Raw genomic sequence first — 20,292 nt, forward strand, 5'->3', positions numbered from 1 at the left:
TTATGTTGGCTTTCCTTTTGTGTTTGCTTTCCCTTTGCAAACCTACTAATTGGTTCCCGTTGTCTTTTTCATGTCGACATGTGAAGTAAATGGTTGAGGATTGTAATTAACAGGTGTGTTGAATTTTATCATAAATCAAACAATAATCGATAAGTTGAAAAAGAATGTAACTTAAATAATTAGTGTGCATGGCAAAGCGTGAAAAAGAATTTAAATTTGAACAATTACTGATAGATGATGAAAGAGTATATCTAAAAATAAAAGAACCGATGTGTGGTAATTGGGTCTGATTTAGACATTTATCAGGTAAAAACTTCATAAAAGCAGTACAACGATCTAAAGATTCAAATATCACAGACTTTTCTTCAGAAGGGTTTGATTTTTGCAGATATCATGTTGAAATCAATAATTTACCAGAACAGCGAACTCATATAAGCCAATTTGCAAATACCTCTGTGATATGTACATATACTAATGACCGCATGTCAATGTGTGCAAGGACCGGTTAGTCTCCAACAAATATTTAATGTTATGTAAACAGTTGAGTTTTAATGCCCAAACGAGGAAGTTGGTTCAAAAGCAATAAACACATTTACTAAAATTAGAACCGTTTGGCTAAATTATTGAAATACATTTTGTAAAGAATTTATTGGAGACCTTGTGTAAAGTTCCTTGTGACTAGTAAACAATCGATAAGTCAAAGATTCTCTAAATTCCGGGGCTTCTTTGTTTACTGGTCCAGAATAGGCATGAATAGGTGACAAAGTGTCTTGACACGAGTGGGCATTTAAAGATTAAATATCCTGTTTCTAAGTGTTGCATTACATTTTCGTTTTGATTTAGAATATAGTCTACCAAATGGCTCCGGAAATATGTCTGATCCGAACATGTTAGCTCCTATTTAGGTAAAAATGATTGCAGTTCAATATTATTTTTGCACACACACTCAGATATAAACAACACTGTACAATTACAACAGGACATGTGCCATACACTTTTCCTCCTTTGTCACGTGTGTTCCTATGGCCTTTATGCAATTAGTAAACATAATGTGTCATATACACTACTAGTGTATATATGTCGATCCCAAAGTTTAAGATAGGAATTACCTGTAGTAATTGTACTATGTTTGGCATTTGATGTGTACATTTAGAGATTTCGTATTTTTTCGTTTTACCAAAATGTGTATAACAAAAAGATCGGACAAAAGACAACGCCTATATAAGTCGTTACTAAATTACCTGAATCCTACTCTATTTAATCGAATTTGCAATACATAGACATACATTTTTGATCCTTGTAAGGTTTAAATGAATTAAGCAATATGTATACAATTTGTTTATGTTTTGATACCCGTCTTGTTGTTTTAGAAGTTATTTTTATATTGTATTCATCAATGAATACACTATTTAATGTCTACTATTAGTTCAAACCATACACTTGATTTTATCTGTTGTAAAGACCTACACAATTATATAAATAAAATGAATAAATAAAAAAAAAAAAAAATAAACACGACAAAATTTGATATATAATGTATAAATATTCACTATTGATTTTTATTTGACATTCGTTTCCTAATCCTATCAAAAAGTGTCCAGTAACGAATGAACATCAGAGACCTTGGAAACATAATAGGTGTTTGAAACGTTGCTGTTTATATAAGTAAGAATATATGCGGATATTTCATACATGTATTTGCAAATCTCTACTTATTTTGTTCTAATGAAAAAGGTAACTCGTTGTGTTTGCTTCAGCACCGCTTTAACCTGACTTTGTGGGAGTGAAATTCAGATTACTTTTTCAAAAAACCGTTTGTTATATTACGTTCTATAACATCTTGCAAACTAACTCACTCGGCGATGTTGGTAACTTGCTAATGTAACTGATTGAGTCAATCGAATATGATCAACTTCGCCTATGGAAATAGATCTGGTCCTGTGGATTAACAAACTTCACATATCCCTCAAGCCCGTACTTTACCCGTCTACCGATCTTGTAGTTTACTAACACAGTGACTGTTGTATTCAACTGTAATGAACTCGAGTTAGGTAGCTTTATACTCGTATTATAATACTGCATTGGCAACACTTATAAACGAGTTATTGCCCCTTATTCAAGTGATCAACAACATTTCAACATGTAGGCAAGATACTACACTATTACCAGTCTTCATTAAGGATCTCCATGGCCCCATGAGCCGTCATTAAATATCTCAGTTTGTTTACTAGTTCCTGTCAACCTGTTGGAGTAATTTACTGCCAGATGTTAATGTCATATCTTCCTGGTTGTTCCTGGAATGAACACATTCTGTAGACGGTTGTCCCATGTCTATTTTCAAAGTATCTATAGTCCTGTCAATTGATATGTCGTTGTGTTGTAATTTCTCCGCCGATGAAGTTTGAAAAACACCCGAGAGCAGACTTAAAATTCCTCCCAGCATAATTAATATACCTGTAATGACAATGTATGTTGATTACAATTAATTTCCTTTCTTGGTCTACTTTATTTTACAAAATATTTAGGGATATCAGATCTTGTACAGTGAAAACTGTTCAAGTGAAATGATATGTACGCTTTGTATTTAATGAAAATAATGGTTCGTACACTTTTCTATCTGAAGGTAAGGAGAAAGAACGATAACATTACTGTGAAGACCATATTATAATAGATACATTTTCTTCATTTTTCCAGACATATTATTTAATTGGATAAAATGTCATCTGATTAAGTCGCACCTTATCAAAAACTGGTAGGTACACATATTTAGTAAGCTGATAAAGCTGATAAAGACAACGCTAGACGAATCGTTGTTTATAACACCTTCGTGACATGTCTTATGTCACAGACAGCATTTAAAAGAAAAATTATGAAAGCATCACATCGATACGTTGACCATTCCTCTGATGTACATGTAGTCAGGGGAATTTCATCTTTAAGGGCGATTTCTATCTTTGTACTAAAATATAGGTCATCCAGTGCAGGCTCTTTAACCCCGTAACAATGCAATATCTGATTCACAAAATAAGGCAATGGTATATGGATGCATAAGTTTCATTTTGAAGAAGATATCTGATGAATAAATGGTATATACCTGTTATAATAAAACAGAGATCGTAGGTGCCTCCGACGTCTATCACTTTCCCTATTGAAAAAGAAGAAAAAAGAATAATAATTCAAATACTCACATATTTAATGTCTTTCATATATTCCACATCATCTTTACATTCACATGAACGGATATTTTATGATCTTGTCAAACAAAAAAGCGAAATGTTGCTATGACTACAAACTCTTGTTATTTGCTGTTTGACATCGTGCTTATGACATCATAACCATTGTGACAATAAGATTATTTTCCAAAACATTTGTCAGAATTATGAGTTTCTTTTTATATCGATATTTCAGCTTTCAAGATTATTTTTTTATACTATGACATCCTCAACATGTAACGAATAAAATACAAATATAAGAATTGCACGGAAAAAATATATGTATAATTCTACACGATTTAGAGATTGATTACTTGTATATCCACAACATGTAGTAATTTCTTCAAAAATGTTAATCGTCACCAATATTTATGGATTAGCATATTTCATCTATTGTTCAAATAAAAACAGAAATATACAATAGTTATTTTCCACAGTATCATATCGTAATTGGCAGTATTTATTTTTATTTGTGTTAGTGGACGGTTTAGCAATCTTTAAATAGCTACTCTAAATTTGTGTAGTCGTTGTAAATGTTTCTTACCTACAAACGAAGGTCCTATAAATATACAGATCCCCATAGCAGCAAACTCAATTCCAGTGGCGGAAGCAAAATGTTGTAAACCGACCAGTTTTATATTAATGATATTAAGAATCGAGAAGACGGAATCGCCGTAGAATCCAAGAAATATACAATAGATAAGAAGTCCTCCGAATGATGAACCGTATATAGGGAGTAACATACTGGCCAACGCCAGAAACGTGAACATTCCGAACAGAAGCGTTGTCTCTTGTACATTGTGATTATTAACGTTCACGAGTGACGATACTGACAGTCTTGCAACAAGCGAACAAACTCCTCGCACATTCAAAAGATAAGAGGCCTCCATAACAGACAACCCCATCGTCGTCACATAGTTGGGAAAATGTAAATACATGACAAACACACCGAGCTGGGTCAAACACAGACAACCGGCAAAGCATACAAACCCAGGGTTCTTCATAATTCTAAGCCAACTTCTAAAACCGGCAGGTACTGATGGTGTAGTTTTCCTGTTCTGTGCAAGTGATGTATGTTTCCGGGATTCTTCAAGGTAGGAGGGGAAATACATAAACCCAAGAAAGCATGGCTGCAGTGCTATACCTGCTAGAAGTACGAAAAATATTCGGTTCCCATAAAATTCTCGGATCATTTCTATCGCAGTTGGCATGAAGAGACCGCCCAAAGAAATCCCTGAAGTTGAAAAGCCACTTGCCATATTTTGACGTAGTTTAAAGTTATAACCCACAACAAAATATGCTGCTGTATTGGTCATACTAGATCCGATACCTGAAATATATGACATAGCTATTCAGGTCTTAACCGATATAGGAATTAGAAAAATAATTAGTAAACTCTTAATGAAAAAATAAAAAGCACAATTAACATACTTATATAAATAAATAAAACTTAACCCAAATAAACATGTTAGAGAAAACACGTAATAAATTTTCACTTTATCATTATTCATCCATAAGAAAAACAACCACGTTTCCTGTACCTGCCAATACACCGTAGGAGAATATGACAATATCAAGAGACACGGGGAACGCACAGACAGCAAGGCCAAGTGTGAAGAGCAGTGAACCGGTTACCGTGACAACACGACAGCTGTACTTATCCACCAACACACTGGTAACTATACCTGTACAATGAAGGAGGTTCATACAATAACTATATTATCGATATATTTCCCTATTTTCTTCTTTAGCTTAGTAAACTCTGACTGCGTATAAGTTAACGAATAACAGTGAAACAAATGTTCGGCGGATTGATTCATGTTTACAATATGGCGAATATGAGAAATAACAACAATTGCTTTATTCCTTCAATATCTGGAAACATATAACATATTCATGATCCATCATGTCTAGTTACACAACAACGGGCTGCTGACAAGCTACTTATTCCTTTGATGCACATTCAAATTTCCTTGTCTGTAAAGTAAACAATTATGGCTTTGTTTAGGAACTCTCGACCGCGTTACTACCGGAGCAGTTTGTCAATGCGTGTACACAGACCAATACAAAAGTAGAAAAGCAATTTTGAAGGCCCTCTCAGATTAATTAAATTAAAATTCAAAAGCTATAAAAATAGAATAATGCTATTCTCTTTATCATTTTCTAACTTTACGCACATACCGGTGTAGATTCAATTGAACTATATAATCCTAGCCTCACGGCCACCGTAGTTACTATCTTAGCAACCAACTGTGGTTTCTTTTCTGCAGTATTTAAACAATATTTTCGGAAGTAAATATAAGAATTGACCCATATACGCCATACAAATGAAGTTCAATGCTAAATTAATGAAAATTCAAGAAGAATATTATTCAATCGTTATCTACCAAACATCATACATTACTAAATCATTGACCAACTGATGTACCCACCTCCGGCAGTATTCGCACATGCAAATATAGAGCCAGCCAGCGACGTCCTTAAGTTTGTATCCTGATATCTGTCTAATAGTGCCAAATGGATGATGCCAAGAGTCCCAATGAAGATTCCTTGTATAAACATGACTCCAAAAGCTGCGATCAGGACCATCCAGGACCAGCCTTTATCAGGTGATGTCAACTTCATCACCTATTTATCAAGATGCAAGTAGCACTCCTGAAAACAACAAGAGAGCGGTGATATCAACAAAACAGTAATTTGAGCTCAAACTCAATAAACAAGTGCAAACAAATAAACAAAAGAAATATTTACATAAAGACATGGGAAAAAAAGTACAGGGAGCAAAAGACCAGGTGTTCTGGAAGGGTAAGCGTCTTATTCTTTATCGAGGCCACTTGCCGTGTCAAATCTATGTCAAATGTGAGTAATGTAACGTCCTCACACTGAGAACTCTCGTAGTGACAATAAAACAACTGGGCACAATAATGAGCTACGACCTCAATTAAGCATTAATGGATTCGCCATTTATTCAATTAAAACGTGCTCTACTGAAGTAAGCATCTCATTAACTAACCTAGATACAAGGGTGTCCCTTAAATATTTATAAGGAATATAATGAAAGCCATGTGAAGTAGGTAAGCATGGGGAAAATGTGATAAAGCGACCGTCTTAAAACGAGCAGCTTCCAGTTTGTGTCGTATGGTACATTCTGGTTCATATATGTCTGTTTATAAACCGTTATGTTTATTCCCGATATTGTTGTCAGCTATTAAATTCGAAGATAAGTATGTGGTAAAAGTGTACAGTAAACCTGAGCGTGCATATTGAAGACAGGCGATAGGCTAAGGACACTGTTCTGATAACACACTGTATATATAGATTTTATGATTTGATTTATACTGTTTAAGCTACCACACGCTCCCACAATTATTCAAAATTGATAATCAGTAGAATAATCTGCTATCTGATTATTGTCCCTACAAAACTGATGTTATACTTACAAGGACCAGCGAGTATGTGTAACGAGCAATGAATGTCTTACATTGCTATAATACTGCAGTTCCAAACGCGTTACCAACCTCGACTCGTAGCTGTGCTATTTCACAATATTATGATGGTGGCCGGTCAATGCCAAAGAACAAATATTGTAATCTCGCTCCTTCGACCTACAGTCGACAATGCGACAACGCGATAATTCGACGGCGTGGGAGTGAAAACGCGAGAGCACGACAGCAAGGAGCGAGAATACGAGATTTGTGTTTTTGACACTTATCTCTCTATCTCGCCGTCGTATTCTCGCGTTGTCGCATTTTCGCGGTATAAAGTTGAGAGTTTGCACAAACGGTGAAAGGCCAAGATTCGATGACCAAGAAGCCACTGGCTAACTAATCTTTGCACCAAATTTATTTGTCAGGTCAGCAGGCAAATATAACAGGTGTGAAAAAGTTCCCGATTTTTATTATCATGTGCCACATAACGCGTATCACGATAAATATAAGTCAACATCACGCGTATCACGATAACTGTAAGACAACATCACGCGTATCACGATAACTGTAAGACAACATAACGTGTATCACGATAACAGTAAGACAACATAACGCGTATCACAATAACTTTAAGACAACATCACGCGTATCACTATTCGGTATTATCACTTAACATTTTGAAATATGAATAGAAATCATACCAGGTAGAACAGGATAGTGATATTTGCGACGAGAACGATATCAACAGTGACTAGATATCTGACGATTATATTGTAGAGAAGTGTCAGCGAAAGTATTATGAACCACCTACCATTTGATGTAATTGCATTTATGAAATTTTAACTTCATGCCTATTTATTATAAATGCTGCTCTTTTTTAATGGGTTTGGAATATACACCTAAGTACAGGACAACGTTGAATGCATTTTTGTGATTTCGAATCAATTAATCTAATTCAGACATTGTAATATATTATAGTGTTTTATATTTGTGATCTTTTGTTTTTGGCAGTGATTGTTTTCTTGAAAGCATTAATATTAGTTTAAACAGTATTTTATTCAATATATGGCTGTGACAAAATAATACAAAAATGAACAAAGAGGATTCGAAAACAAGTACATAAGTAATTATATCAATTCGTCTCCTTATTAATAAACCTGGCAGTAGCACTAATATCAAATGATAATGATATAAATATCACTTCTATTTCACTCAAAGTATTATATTACAACTATTGTATCAAACCGATGTTATTATAAGTTATGTCGCATAAAAACGTTATACATTTGTTAATTGATATTTATTAAAGTGGAACATGTATATCAAACAAAATGTTTGGAAAGGTAACTATAGATTGAAATTATGTACGGTGTTATTTACTGATAACAACACGCGACACACTCACTATAGTTTAACTTTATTTCATTGTTATTATCATTATGAGTGTTTGGTAATAAAACAATTCAGTTCATTTTATTTCTTGTATCAACATCTCGATACAGGGAATACCTTGCCCATACCATTCACCCCGCTAGTAGTTGAGACTAGACCTCATAATTAGGGAGCTGGCCCTGTGGCCTTGTGTAAACATTCATCACTGTCAATGATCCAAATGATACCAGGATACACAAATGTCTTTGAATATGAGGTAAAGATTGACGGGAGACTTCTGGTCTGTAACCTCTATCCATGATTTAACTGTCGATTTGGAACTGTATCCATTCATTTACTAACACGTTCGAGCACAGAATGAAAAGAGGGAAAGACCGGCGCAGGTTCGGCACCGGACTTAATCCGGCCACCCATGGTATTATCGGTTTTGAGCATATATACACACGATTTGGACCAACTTAGGTTACTCGACCGAATGGAATATTAACATGAAAAAAACAGTGTGTTAAACTCGATTATAACAATACAAAACGGAAAAAGATATTTTTTCAGCAGGAAAAAGCATGACTTCGTATATTTATCGATATTACGACGTGGCCCGAACTTTCTCAGGATTATCAATCAGAACATGCCCAAGGCACGTTTAATCATCTAATCTCCCGAAAGAAAAAAACCCATCTTCTTCATGTAGAAAATTGGTGCATACAATGTTTAAGCAAGACTATTTTACATACTGTATTATTTTGGATTATCAACAGTTATTTCCTGAGCATACAATCAATAACAAGATATAATACAGGACAAATATCGAAATTAAACTAACGTCGTTTCACTCTCTATTAGAAAACCCTACTAAGGCTCTAGCAGATGCAAACATGTAGCACACTCTGTCTTTCCTCGAAAGTGATTAATGGACTCCGATTGCTGTTTCGGCATTGTTTTCAGATATTTTATTACCATGGGTCATTTCAGGTCACAGTGTCTGATAACGACATTTAAATGCTTTCATATCTTTCTGTATAACCCTTTCTGTACCATTTGTAAGGAAACATAATGAAATGAAAGCAACGTGCTTTCCTATTTTTGTGTACCAAACTGCCGTACAGAATAAAATAAAAGCAACATGCTTCTCTAACTTTGTGTACCATACTTAGGTACAGAATGAAATGAAAGCAACATGCTTCTCTATCTTTGTGTACCATACTGCGATACAGAATGAAATAAAAGCAACATGCTTCTCTATCTTTGTGTACCATACTGCGGTACAGAATGAAATGAAAGCAACATGCTTCTCCATCTGTGTGTACCATACTGCAGTACAGAATGAAATGAAAGCGACAAGCTTTCTTTTTATTCTGCCGGCGTTGTGTATACAGATTCATGTGAAAGTATTTGAGATTTAAAAATAATGTTTCTAATCTATATGTTCTACACATGGTACATAAAGAATTGTTTTTTATTTCTTTGTTTACCGTGGTACACTTTTATGCGTTACACAAAGAAACGATTTTTCTTATCATTTTGTACAACGATACACTTTGATGTGGTACACAATAACATAACAAAATCTATTCACTTTTCCGGCTCTTGTTGGCCATCGTATAAATGGTTTATATACACATACATTCCATCACTGAATGCCATACTTTACAGAAGGAATAATAGAAATGGGCCGAACCTATGGAACGCAAGACTGTCTTATCTGCATTGTCTGTATTATGTTGGGTTAACATATCATTATGTTGGGTTAACATGTCATTATGTTGGATGGATATGTCGTTATGTTGGATGGACATGTCGTTATGTTGGATGGACATGTCGTTATGTTTGGTGGACATGTCATTATGGTTGATATGCCATTATGTTGGGTTAACATGTCATGGTGCTGAGCTAAAATGTCATGGTGTTGAGTTGTAACAGCATCGTGTTGAGTATTCATGCCATGATGTCGTGTATTCATATAAGGATGTTTAGTTGAACCAGCATCGTGTTGAGTATTCATGCGATGAAGATAAGACAGTCGTGGCGTTCAATAGAACCTGCTCCCGTCTCCCGTAATGATATCGGCCTTGGCTCTATGCACCCACCTATTTGTACTGTTAAAGGAAGACCGGCGCGCCAAGTTTACTATTTTTGCTAATTAGGGTGTTATGACTAAGATTCAATTGGATTGTAGTAATCCTGTTTCTGTATTTCACCTGCTCAAGGTGATGTCATATTATCTGACACTCGCCAACGTCAAGAAACCCCGTGCCAAAGGGGCTACCTATCATTAGAATGCAGCTTTAATGTATTGATTGAGTGTGTAATAAGGCATTTCAAACAGCTCTTGTTCTGGCTTGCTCAGCATCCAATTATCTGATCAGATAACACCTTGTAAAACAACATTGAAGGTTTGGAGAGATACTTTTATTGACAAATGATTTTCTGCTCAGACAGTACGCACTATCAACTTCCTAAAGCGAGAATGTAAGAGGCGCGAGAGCAAATTACAAATCTCGTGATATCGCTCCATCGACCTGTAGTCGACAAAGCGGGAATACAACGGCAAGGGAGCGAAAATACGAAGGCAAAGGGAGAGGATTAGTCTTGCTCCCTTGGCGTCGTATTTGACATTGTCGCTTTGCCGACTAAGGTCGTGGAGCGAGACCACGAGATTTGTAATTTGGCCCTAACTGGCCAGCTTGCATATGTATCTGTATGTCTTTGTCTGTGTTTACAACCACAAGTTAGCACGACGATACTTTGTTTCTTTTCACTTTTGACATAAAGGATATTTTTGTTTAGTTTCACACATATGTTATGTATTTGCGTATGATAATCTCGACAACCTATTTCGTAACTATTTACATATTTATCATTTGGGATAACTTAATTTAGCCAAACGTATAAAGGTAGTCGAGGTTTACTAATAAGCAATATAGAGTATATTCAACGAAGGTATTCATTGTAATCAAATGCAAGTGAAACATTTACATAATTTTGCCGCATATCCACTATTAAGTTATAAACAAAATTGCACGTCACTTAATTTCAATATACATGATTGCATCACTTACTTTTACTATACCGAATATCGGTCGTGATATTATGTATGTGAGTTATATGAAATATTGTGTAATGTTATATAAACCTTAACACATCAGGTATATCAAGTAACTAAACCTCGGCACCTTTCAAAATATGATGATTACTCTGCTGCCACTATTGTAACACTTTAGATGTATATCTTTTCTTATCTCGCCTGCCTACTCTTTCCTTTTGCCTTTTGGTGGTTTCTCCGTTGACTAACCGTCTTCATTTAACTACAGCTCTTTTGCCGATGTTTAATTACATATAAACAGCAAACAAAATAGGGTCGGACAGGTCAGATGTCGCTAGGAGTAGAACTATTGCCTGGTTATTTCGGCGACGTGTAAGGCTTTTTGAGGTAATATGTTAGTTAATAGTCTGTGAAATGTAGCTTTTTATGTTTAAAAGACTCGCGATCGACAAGGTAAGCATTGGTAATCATATATATGTTGACACCTGAGAGCGTTCAGATATATACAAAAATGTCATCTGTTCACAATGTACTTAGATAAACTTACTTGTGACGTTCCGATGTGAAATACATTTTCGAGGTAGGTGTGATGCTCTTACATTCCAGTGAAAATGAACGCTGAAAATTTATTTTTTGTGCAAGGTTTTTACTTGACACTGTGACTCGTCAGTCGTTTCTATGCCTGACAGACCGAAAACAAATTTTTAATTATTTTAATGTTAACTAATATGGAAATTATGATTGTTTTATAACTAAAATTGTCTCATTTTGTTTTCGTTTATATTTGTACATTTTTGTTAAAATAGAATAAATTTCAACCGTTCAGACCCGGATCTATTTGTTTTCATTGTTAAGCGTTGGTGGTTTTCTTGCTAGGATATTTTTGAGTATCTGATTTTTTTTCCATGGTAAACATACCCTTTATGAACATGGTTATTTCAACTGGTTGAGCCATGGACCACTTGTTTGATTTTGACATGTTTGTGTTACATTTGTAAGGGCAATGCAGGAATACATTAGGTTGTTTGCCGTTTGTCACTATACTATTCTGAAATAAGACTTGCTGGAGAGTATTTGTACCTGATAAGTTGGTGTATCATTGTATAGATTGCTATCGTCTGATAATGTAATATTCGTACACTGAACGAAAACGTTAACGTGACTCGCATAAGCACAGCACAGTACAAGTACGACTGGATGGTAGCATACACCTTTCATATAACCCCCATGTAATTTACAATATGACTCGCAAGGGCTTTAATGTACTTTTACATATTGACGTTCTATATGTGGCATATCAATATACGTAATGTAATAAGCAAACAGTTTGTTGATCACCGTGTTTATATACATATATTTACATTTGCATGGCATTGTCACTATATAGCCTCTTTGAAAGCTGTGTCGTTGGTGGGACTTTAACTACCATGCCGCACGAGATATAGTTCTTAGCGTATTAATACAACACTGACCGGAACTACAATATCCAATGTAAATAAACATGACGGCTGCTGAAATATCGCTAGGCATTGTGAGATTTGACAATGTCATTATAAATTTATGTGCAAAATAAAAAATAGAATAAAAAAATACTTTTATAACAACAAAAACAATATCAAGGTCTGCAATATCGTACAAAATGCACATCGGTTGAAATCACCAATGCCGGCAATGGAAACAATTTTAACGCTCATGAAATTTATCAAATATATCGTCTGTTACACTGCACTGATCAACAGGGGTTCGTTACAAATGTCTGAAATACACATATTTTATAGACCTACTGACACATATGTTACAGACCTACTGATATGAGTCACAGCACACATAAACATTTCAGACATTTGTAATGAACCCCTGTGCTCTGGCCGCATGATCACTCATTTCAAACGCTTTCAGTTTCACGCGTCTCGCAGCCACTGTTTTCTCAGTTTCTGACGACATGTCAAGTAACGAGGCGGTTATAGAATATGCAGACTACAGACAAATAAATTCACGCCTGGATTCTTCACAAAATGAGCAAAGAGAAAAGTTCGAATTTACTTTCAAAAATAACTCCCTCGTGGAGGACAAGGTCGGATTTATGGTGTTCACTGTATTTATCCATGCGCTAATTTGTTCAGGGGAAAAATCGAAACAGTTTCAAATCTAACTTTCAGCTCAGAGTTCTATTGATAAACTTAAATCACCTTATAGACACATCATACGCAATTGTATTAATACTGAATTGTGGAATAACATTGAAGTGTTTGTTAAAATTTCAAAGTACTACTTTGTTTGCCAATCAGCACGCGACAAACACGCTGTTCAAACTATTGAACGAAATTGTTTGGACTGTCGATAAGGCGGGCATTTTAAATTTTAAATATGAATTATAAGTTAAAAAAGAACATAAGAGGCAGAGAAAACGTAAATATAAGTATTGAACTGTTTTTGTATGGTATTTATGATCTATTTTAATGACACAGCTATCGCGCACTATGTTGTTTGCTTGCAAAGCTGTGTCATTCAAATAGATCATAAATGCCATACAAAAACAGTTCAATGCTTAAAGGGGCATCACGGTGAAGTAACTTTATTTTTTGTCTTTTTTTTCAAATACTACATAAACATATCAAATGAGATTCCTTATGGAAAATAACGATCGGATTTGGCTGAAATAGATTCATAACAAGAGGCCCAGAGGGCCTGTATCGCTCACCTGAATATGTTTAAAATAATTGGTATGAAGTAGTTGCTGTAAATACATATGAAATTTCAGAAAGATCCAACCAGTACTTGAGATATGGCGAGAACAAACTTCAAACAGAGCCCCACCCCTATGCAACCTAGGGGGGGTCATACCCACCAATTATACAAAATTGAGTCCCCTTGGTCCATTGATGCTCTAGACTAAATAAGGATAAAATCCCATAATCCCGATGGTTGGAGTAGGGTTTCAAAGGTTTTAACTCTATTTCTCCAATTGAGCCCCGCCCTTCTGCCCCCTGGGAGACCACACCCACTGCTTATACAAAATTGTTTCCCCTTCACCCAAGGCTGCTTCATACCAAATTTGGACAAAGTCCTGTCTTTCCTACAGAAGAAGAAGGATTTTGAAGAATTTGCAATGTTTCCCCTATTGGGCCCCTCCCTTCTGCCCTATGGTAGAATTCGGATTATAAAGGTTTTACCTATATTCCCCCTATTGTGCCCCGCCCCTCAGGTCCCAGAGGGGACACACCAACCGTTTATACAAAATTGGTTCCCCTTTACCAAGGATGTTCCACACCAAATATGGACCAATTCATACAGAAGAAGGATTTTAAAGAATAATCTGCTATGTTCCCCCTATTGGGCCCCGCCTCTCAGGCCCCTGGGGGGCCATACTCACGGTTTATACAAAACTGGTTCCCCTTTACCTAAGGATGCTTCAGACCAAATATGGACAAAATCCCCTCATTCCTACAGAAGGAGAAGGATTTTAAAGAATTTGCTATATTTCCCCTCCCTATTGGGCCCCGCCCCTCAGCCCCCAGGGGGGCCAGGCCCACTGTTTATACAAAATTGGTTCCCCTTTACCCAAGGATGCTCCACACCAAATATGGACCAAATTCTTTCATTCCTACAGAAGAAGAAGGATTTTAAAGAATAATTTGCTATGTTTCCCCTATTTGGCCCGGCCTCTCAGGCCCCTGGGACCCACACACCCACGGTTTATACAAAATTGGTTCTCCTTCACCCAAGGATGCCTCAGACCAAATATGGAACAAATCCTTTCATTCCTACAGAAGAAGAAGGATGTTAAAGAATTTGCTATATTTACCCTATTTGGCCCCGCCCCTCAGCCCCCAGGGTTGCCAGACCCACCATTTATACAAAATTTGGTCCCCTTCCCCCAAGGATGCTTCTGACCACATTTGGTCAAAATCTGCTCAGTCGTTCATGACTAGTAGCGTATAAAGGAAAAGTTGACGGACGGACGGACGACGTTTGTTCAGGGATTTCCCTCTACTACCGCATGCGCATAACACACCATTTCTTTGTAAACAAAATGACTGACCGTGTGAAGTAAGCGAAAGAAAAGTGTTGTAACGTGTCAGCTACGAAACGAAAAGTTGCAAAATGGTCAAAAGATAGCGCAAGGAGTACGTTACGGAATCATTATTGCAGGTGGGCAGTATTCAAAGGAGAAAATAACTGCTCTAGCAGTTAGTACGGTGCATGTATTCTTCCGGATAGCCGGTTAAGCTGAAATGGAATCGACAGAAATGCTAGCGCTGTTTATGTTATGAATAAATATCTAAAACTATTAAGCTCGCTAGTATCTTTGTCTGGGTTTGAACACAGATGAACTTTGTTTAATATGTTAATGGGCATTTATCGGAGAGAGTTTACTTTGTGTTTCTATGATTATACAGTGGTTTATGCGAAAGGAAGGGATAAGTGACTGGTTAGTTTGATGTTGCCATGAGGCCCTCCAAGGGATAACTGTTGTGAAGGCCCACAGCGTATTTTCGGGGTCATCAAGATACGTTCGCTATTAGATTTACATAATTTATAATATTAACGGGTTCAGTAAAATGGTATGATTTGATTATATTGCTGAATTAAACGATTATTTTTGGTTTTACATGCAAGATTTAAATTAGTACTAATATGAATACCCGGCCTCCTCTGCCCCGGCAATATATATAAAAAAAACACCAGAAAGGTTTGTCCCATGGTTGAGGGAAGGTGTACATGTTTAGCCCCGTACCATCTGTACCGGTCACATTCTGGTACTAAATTGCAATATATATTTATAAATATCTACTTTATGTTTATGCCTATTATCATTGTTGACATTTAATTGTAAATGTATGACGGGAGAAGGCTGTGATAAATTGTAAAAACTTGTGCCCCATCCCTTGTTCAATTTTATTGGCAACAAATATGTTTAAAGCTAGATAAATTTAAATTCTGAATATTGGCAAGCGTGCAATTAACTTCTAATGATGAATAATTACTGTTCAATAAGTTTGAATACGGACTCAGAAATCATAATACTTGGTTTCATAGCGCGGTAAGAAGTTGCAGTTGCCTGACGGCCCCTCTCTGGGGGCCCCTCTGGAAACCGTTTCATCTCGCTCAGACCACTTGTGTTTACTGCCGAGTCAGGTGTCGTTATCGGCGCTATTTTTAGCAGGGCTTTCCCGAACAATTCAAGTAGTCAAACTGGACATTTGGAACGGACTATGAATATGGGGATAGCGTGGTAACATAAGTGGAAGTGGTAACATAAGTGGAAGTGCATACAATATATACATTCATTAAAAAAAAATGGGTCTTCACGTGATGTCCATTTAAGTATTTCTTGTACAAAGAGTGGGTAGGTCCTCTTTATAAATGCACTGGACGTAAAGAATGTCGACAGGAAGCACATCATTTGTTTCCTGAATCTCTGCATATCTTATACTAACTGAGAACGAATGATGTTATGGCATAATTGTAATTCATTAACATAGTTTTTGCCATGCACGTACATCAACGGAGACAAGTTGCCAAGAGTATGTTATTAGCACTAGCGAACTTACTTGCTCCGGTCAATCCGCTGGATTTCTGGAGAGGAAGGGTAACAAGCTAGAGTAGTGTCCCTTATGCCCCTGCACTCAAGAAAAGTAAAGCGATACATTCTCTTGCATAACAGCCCAAGAAATTGTATCGGGTAACTTAAATAACAACATATCGTATAACTGAATAAATAACAAATCTTTATACAATGTGTGTATTTACCTATAGGTAAGGGAAGTTCTTTCCACATGACTAAGTGTTAAAACGTTTTCAGTCGCGCTTGCTGATATGACTTAAGGTGGCTCAACACACCACGAAAAAATGGATAAAAACCATTGAAATCTAACTATTGTGTTTCCTATGATTACCCAATAACTTCCGTGACCTTAATATAGCATCCGGCAAGGTCATATTTTTTTCCCCCCAAAACCATGGAAAATGCCGATTTTTCAAAATCAAATGTTCTCAACTTTTTGGAGGCTGCATAATTATGCATGTTCACGTAACAAATAAGGACAAGTAAAAAAAGTTTCAAAATTGTATTTGGAACTATTTCTTTTTTCAACAAAATAACACAAAAACATCAAAAACGGGAATTTCTCCCAAACTGACGGTCAAATATGTATAATTTTGTCTGTAACATATTCTACAAATATCATACTATTAATGAACACTGTTAAATTGAATGATAAATGAATAATGAATTAGATATTTTCAAAATTGAACAATTATGACATTGAAATTTCCTTTTGAGAGTTATCTTTCTTGATTAAACAGGAACTTTTTTTCATATGGCAGTTTTAGCCAGTGCACTTTCCAAACCATAACTTTTTGTTCCCAAATGAAATAAACAATGATTTATAACAATTAACTATAATGTTTCAAAATAGACAAACAATATACATTGATGATCTTAGCAAAAGTACAATAAATATGATACAAATAATCTGATGTTTTGGCACAAACACACCAGAAACTATATTCAAAAAACAAAAATTCAAAACATATTACCAACAAGCATGGAGTTTGAGTCAAATATGCACTTGATTATGCTTTGTTTGTATACTTTTTTGTGCATACAACGAAAAGTTAATATATTGTGAAAAATTGATGAAAACAAAATATTTGATGTAAACAGGTTTTATACAATTTACCAATAAATATAATTTAGGGAGAAAAATGATCAATAATTTTGTTCACGATAGCCTTGTTTTTTGTCACTCTTACAACATTAAATGAATTTTTTTCTTTTAATACATTTTCAAGACCTTCTGATCCTCCCCTTTCAAAAGCAAGTTTCAAGTGGTTATATGAGAGTCCTGACTAGGCAATTTTTGTAATCATATACTGTGACAGTATATCTAAAAGAGGCTCAGTTGATGGTCACCAAACACATGAGATGGTATAGCTTTTAGTCCAGATTTTAAACTCTCAGGATTGTCTGTATTTGATTTAACAGCATATGCAAAACATTTACTTAAATGTTTGATTGTCTTTGGGCCCAAGAGGGTGTATTTTTTCTCCTTTTTCAGTTCATAAAGCTTACTAGTGAAGTTTTTCTTTGTGTGATTGAAATCTGAACATTCCTTGAGAAATGGATCAAATAATGTCTTTGCTTTAGCATGTGTAGTTGTATCGTTATCCATCACTATGTTGTCAACATGGTAGCCCTTCTTATCTAGGTCTTGCAGCATAGTTACCGCCATGTCAGCTTCCATTGCCTTGGATGATGACGACCAATTCTTTCTACAATCATGTTCTGTTACTTCGGTATTTGTTCTAGCAGCAACATCACAAAAGCGACACTGCTTGCACCTAACTGCATAAGCAACAACTTTTCCTGTTTCTCCTCCTATCATAGATCCATGTCCTACAATTAAATGTAGCCATTAGAAACCCTATAAACAAAACTTGGGAAATACATGAAGAACATAGTGACAATACCATCAACCAATACTTTTGCTCAATTCTCATTTTTAATAACATCAAAAAAATTATGTATTAGAACCTTTATTTGAATTTAATGTTATTGAAATATGGAAAAGTATTAAAACTATATAAAAACTGTGCTAAATATATTATGTTTTGGTCTTACCAGAGAGACTTGCATAATTTCTACCACTCCCACGTGTTTGCCATCCTGCATCATATGAAACAGATTTTTCTATGTCTTCACCATTTTGATCGGTTCTGAAAAGGGAGACAATAAACATCAAATATAAATTGCACACAGTACTAGTAACAGGGAAGCAGCTTGGAATAACACCATAATGTCCTTACGACACGTACATGCCAATCAGCTATTTATACAAGAAAATAACAACATAAAACATGTACAGCCCTCACATTCCTAATATGGAATGTCATTTCATATTAATTTATCATTAAATGAGAACCTTCTTACCTATGTTGCTCTTTTTGTAAGGCTTCATCACATGTAGTCTCCGCCACAGATTCTAAAGCTGTTCCTGCTTCTCTCTCTCTCCTTTTTAAAGTTGTTGCAGAAATCTTGGGAATATTTAGAGCAGCAAGAATTTTGTTGATTGTAGTTTCTCCAATTCCACAATAAATAAGGGCTTTAAATTAAACCAAAATTAAATCAACATTGATATTCTTAATATATCATAACATAATTACTGGTGAATAAAAAACAAAACAAAAATGACATGTTTTAGTATATAAGCTTAGAAATTTACAAGTGAACATTTATTTCTCTACTTTACATGATTAAATTTACATACATTTATGTAACATACCATTTTCATCAGAATAATCATCATCATCATCATCTTGTTCATCATCATCCGTTACATAATTATCAGTTGGATAATCATCTAAAATAAATGTATACATCACTGAATCAATGGACACCTGACATATATCATTTATATTTGCATTGAAATATGTGTAGAATAGGTGATATTGGCACTGTAATATATTCTTATCTTATTAAATAAATACTGGGTTTATGAACTCTATGTAGAATTGAACATTAAACAATACACATGGAACAAATGCATTATAAAATATCTAGGGCCTAACATGATATAATTCTCCAGCGATTGTATTGTATTTGTAAATTACGTTATTGGACTCATATAATTTTCGACTGCTTCATAATATTTTCCCAGTGATATCAAGATAGCACAACTATATACCGCTCATTTCTATACTTTCCATATTTTGTTTGCTTGATGCACTGGGTCACGTAACGATCACACATATGCTATACTGATAAAATATAAAATGGACCGGTATTTGTATTGTCTCGATAACTGGCATGCTAAACAAACTTACATTTAGTGTATGCATGGTCATGGTGCACATGGTTATTGTCCAGTTCACTGACATTGTTTCCTGAAGTGAATTTGCCGTGGTTATCTCTGTCCATTTCTAGAGCAATTGTGGACATTAGCAACGTAACACAATCAGTGTTTCTTCGGTTCTTTCAAAACAGTGGCGAAAACGACATTATTGTAAAGCGTTCAAGTGATTGAGTATGTTTTTGTATTTTTCAAAGCTGGAGAGTTACTTTTAACGGTGTATGGGCACATTTCGCTCGGAAATATTCGGTCCGTTGTACTTTTTTCGGAAGTACGTCATGAAAATGGCCGCTGATGACGATGTGTCGAGTAACCTTAAAACTGTTTATTCATATCGGAATATCACCTCTTATACCGAAATG

The 20,292-nt window shown here is 35.4% G+C and overlaps 2 protein-coding genes across 4 annotated transcripts in view; both read right to left on the reverse strand.

Moving 5' to 3' along the window:
• Nucleotides 1-1,888: 1,888 nt before the first annotated feature.
• LOC110449769 (monocarboxylate transporter 9-like) overlaps nucleotides 1,889-20,292 on the reverse strand; it is a 68,578-nt gene continuing 50,174 nt past the window's right edge. The window contains exons 1-6 of one of the 3 annotated variants that reach the window (XM_021496826.1): nucleotides 16,631-16,715; nucleotides 5,645-5,867; nucleotides 4,754-4,897; nucleotides 3,757-4,542; nucleotides 3,095-3,145; nucleotides 1,889-2,454 (exon numbers count right to left, since the gene is read on the reverse strand). In XM_021496826.1, the coding sequence (XP_021352501.1) occupies nucleotides 2,228-2,454; nucleotides 3,095-3,145; nucleotides 3,757-4,542; nucleotides 4,754-4,897; nucleotides 5,645-5,837 (1,401 nt within the window). In that variant the 5' untranslated portion in view covers nucleotides 5,838-5,867; nucleotides 16,631-16,715 and the 3' untranslated portion in view covers nucleotides 1,889-2,227. Of the gene's footprint in view, nucleotides 2,455-3,094; nucleotides 3,146-3,756; nucleotides 4,543-4,753; nucleotides 4,898-5,644; nucleotides 5,868-6,652; nucleotides 6,734-16,630; nucleotides 16,716-20,292 lie in introns of those variants that run through there. The other 2 variants (XM_021496827.1, XM_021496828.1) reach the window with 2 other exon arrangements.
• Nucleotides 17,097-20,114, reverse strand: LOC110449771. Its single transcript, XM_021496830.1, has 5 exons — nucleotides 19,905-20,114; nucleotides 19,364-19,441; nucleotides 19,012-19,183; nucleotides 18,703-18,797; nucleotides 17,097-18,477 (listed from the first exon to the last, which is right to left on the reverse strand). The coding sequence occupies exons 1-5, from the start codon at nucleotides 20,017-20,019 to the stop codon at nucleotides 17,969-17,971; spliced, it is 969 nt and encodes a 322-aa protein (XP_021352505.1). The 5' UTR covers nucleotides 20,020-20,114; the 3' UTR covers nucleotides 17,097-17,968.

Source organism: Mizuhopecten yessoensis, unplaced genomic scaffold, assembly GCF_002113885.1.
Source record: "Mizuhopecten yessoensis strain PY_sf001 unplaced genomic scaffold, ASM211388v2 scaffold4819, whole genome shotgun sequence".
NCBI classification, from domain to species: domain Eukaryota; kingdom Metazoa; phylum Mollusca; class Bivalvia; order Pectinida; family Pectinidae; genus Mizuhopecten; species Mizuhopecten yessoensis.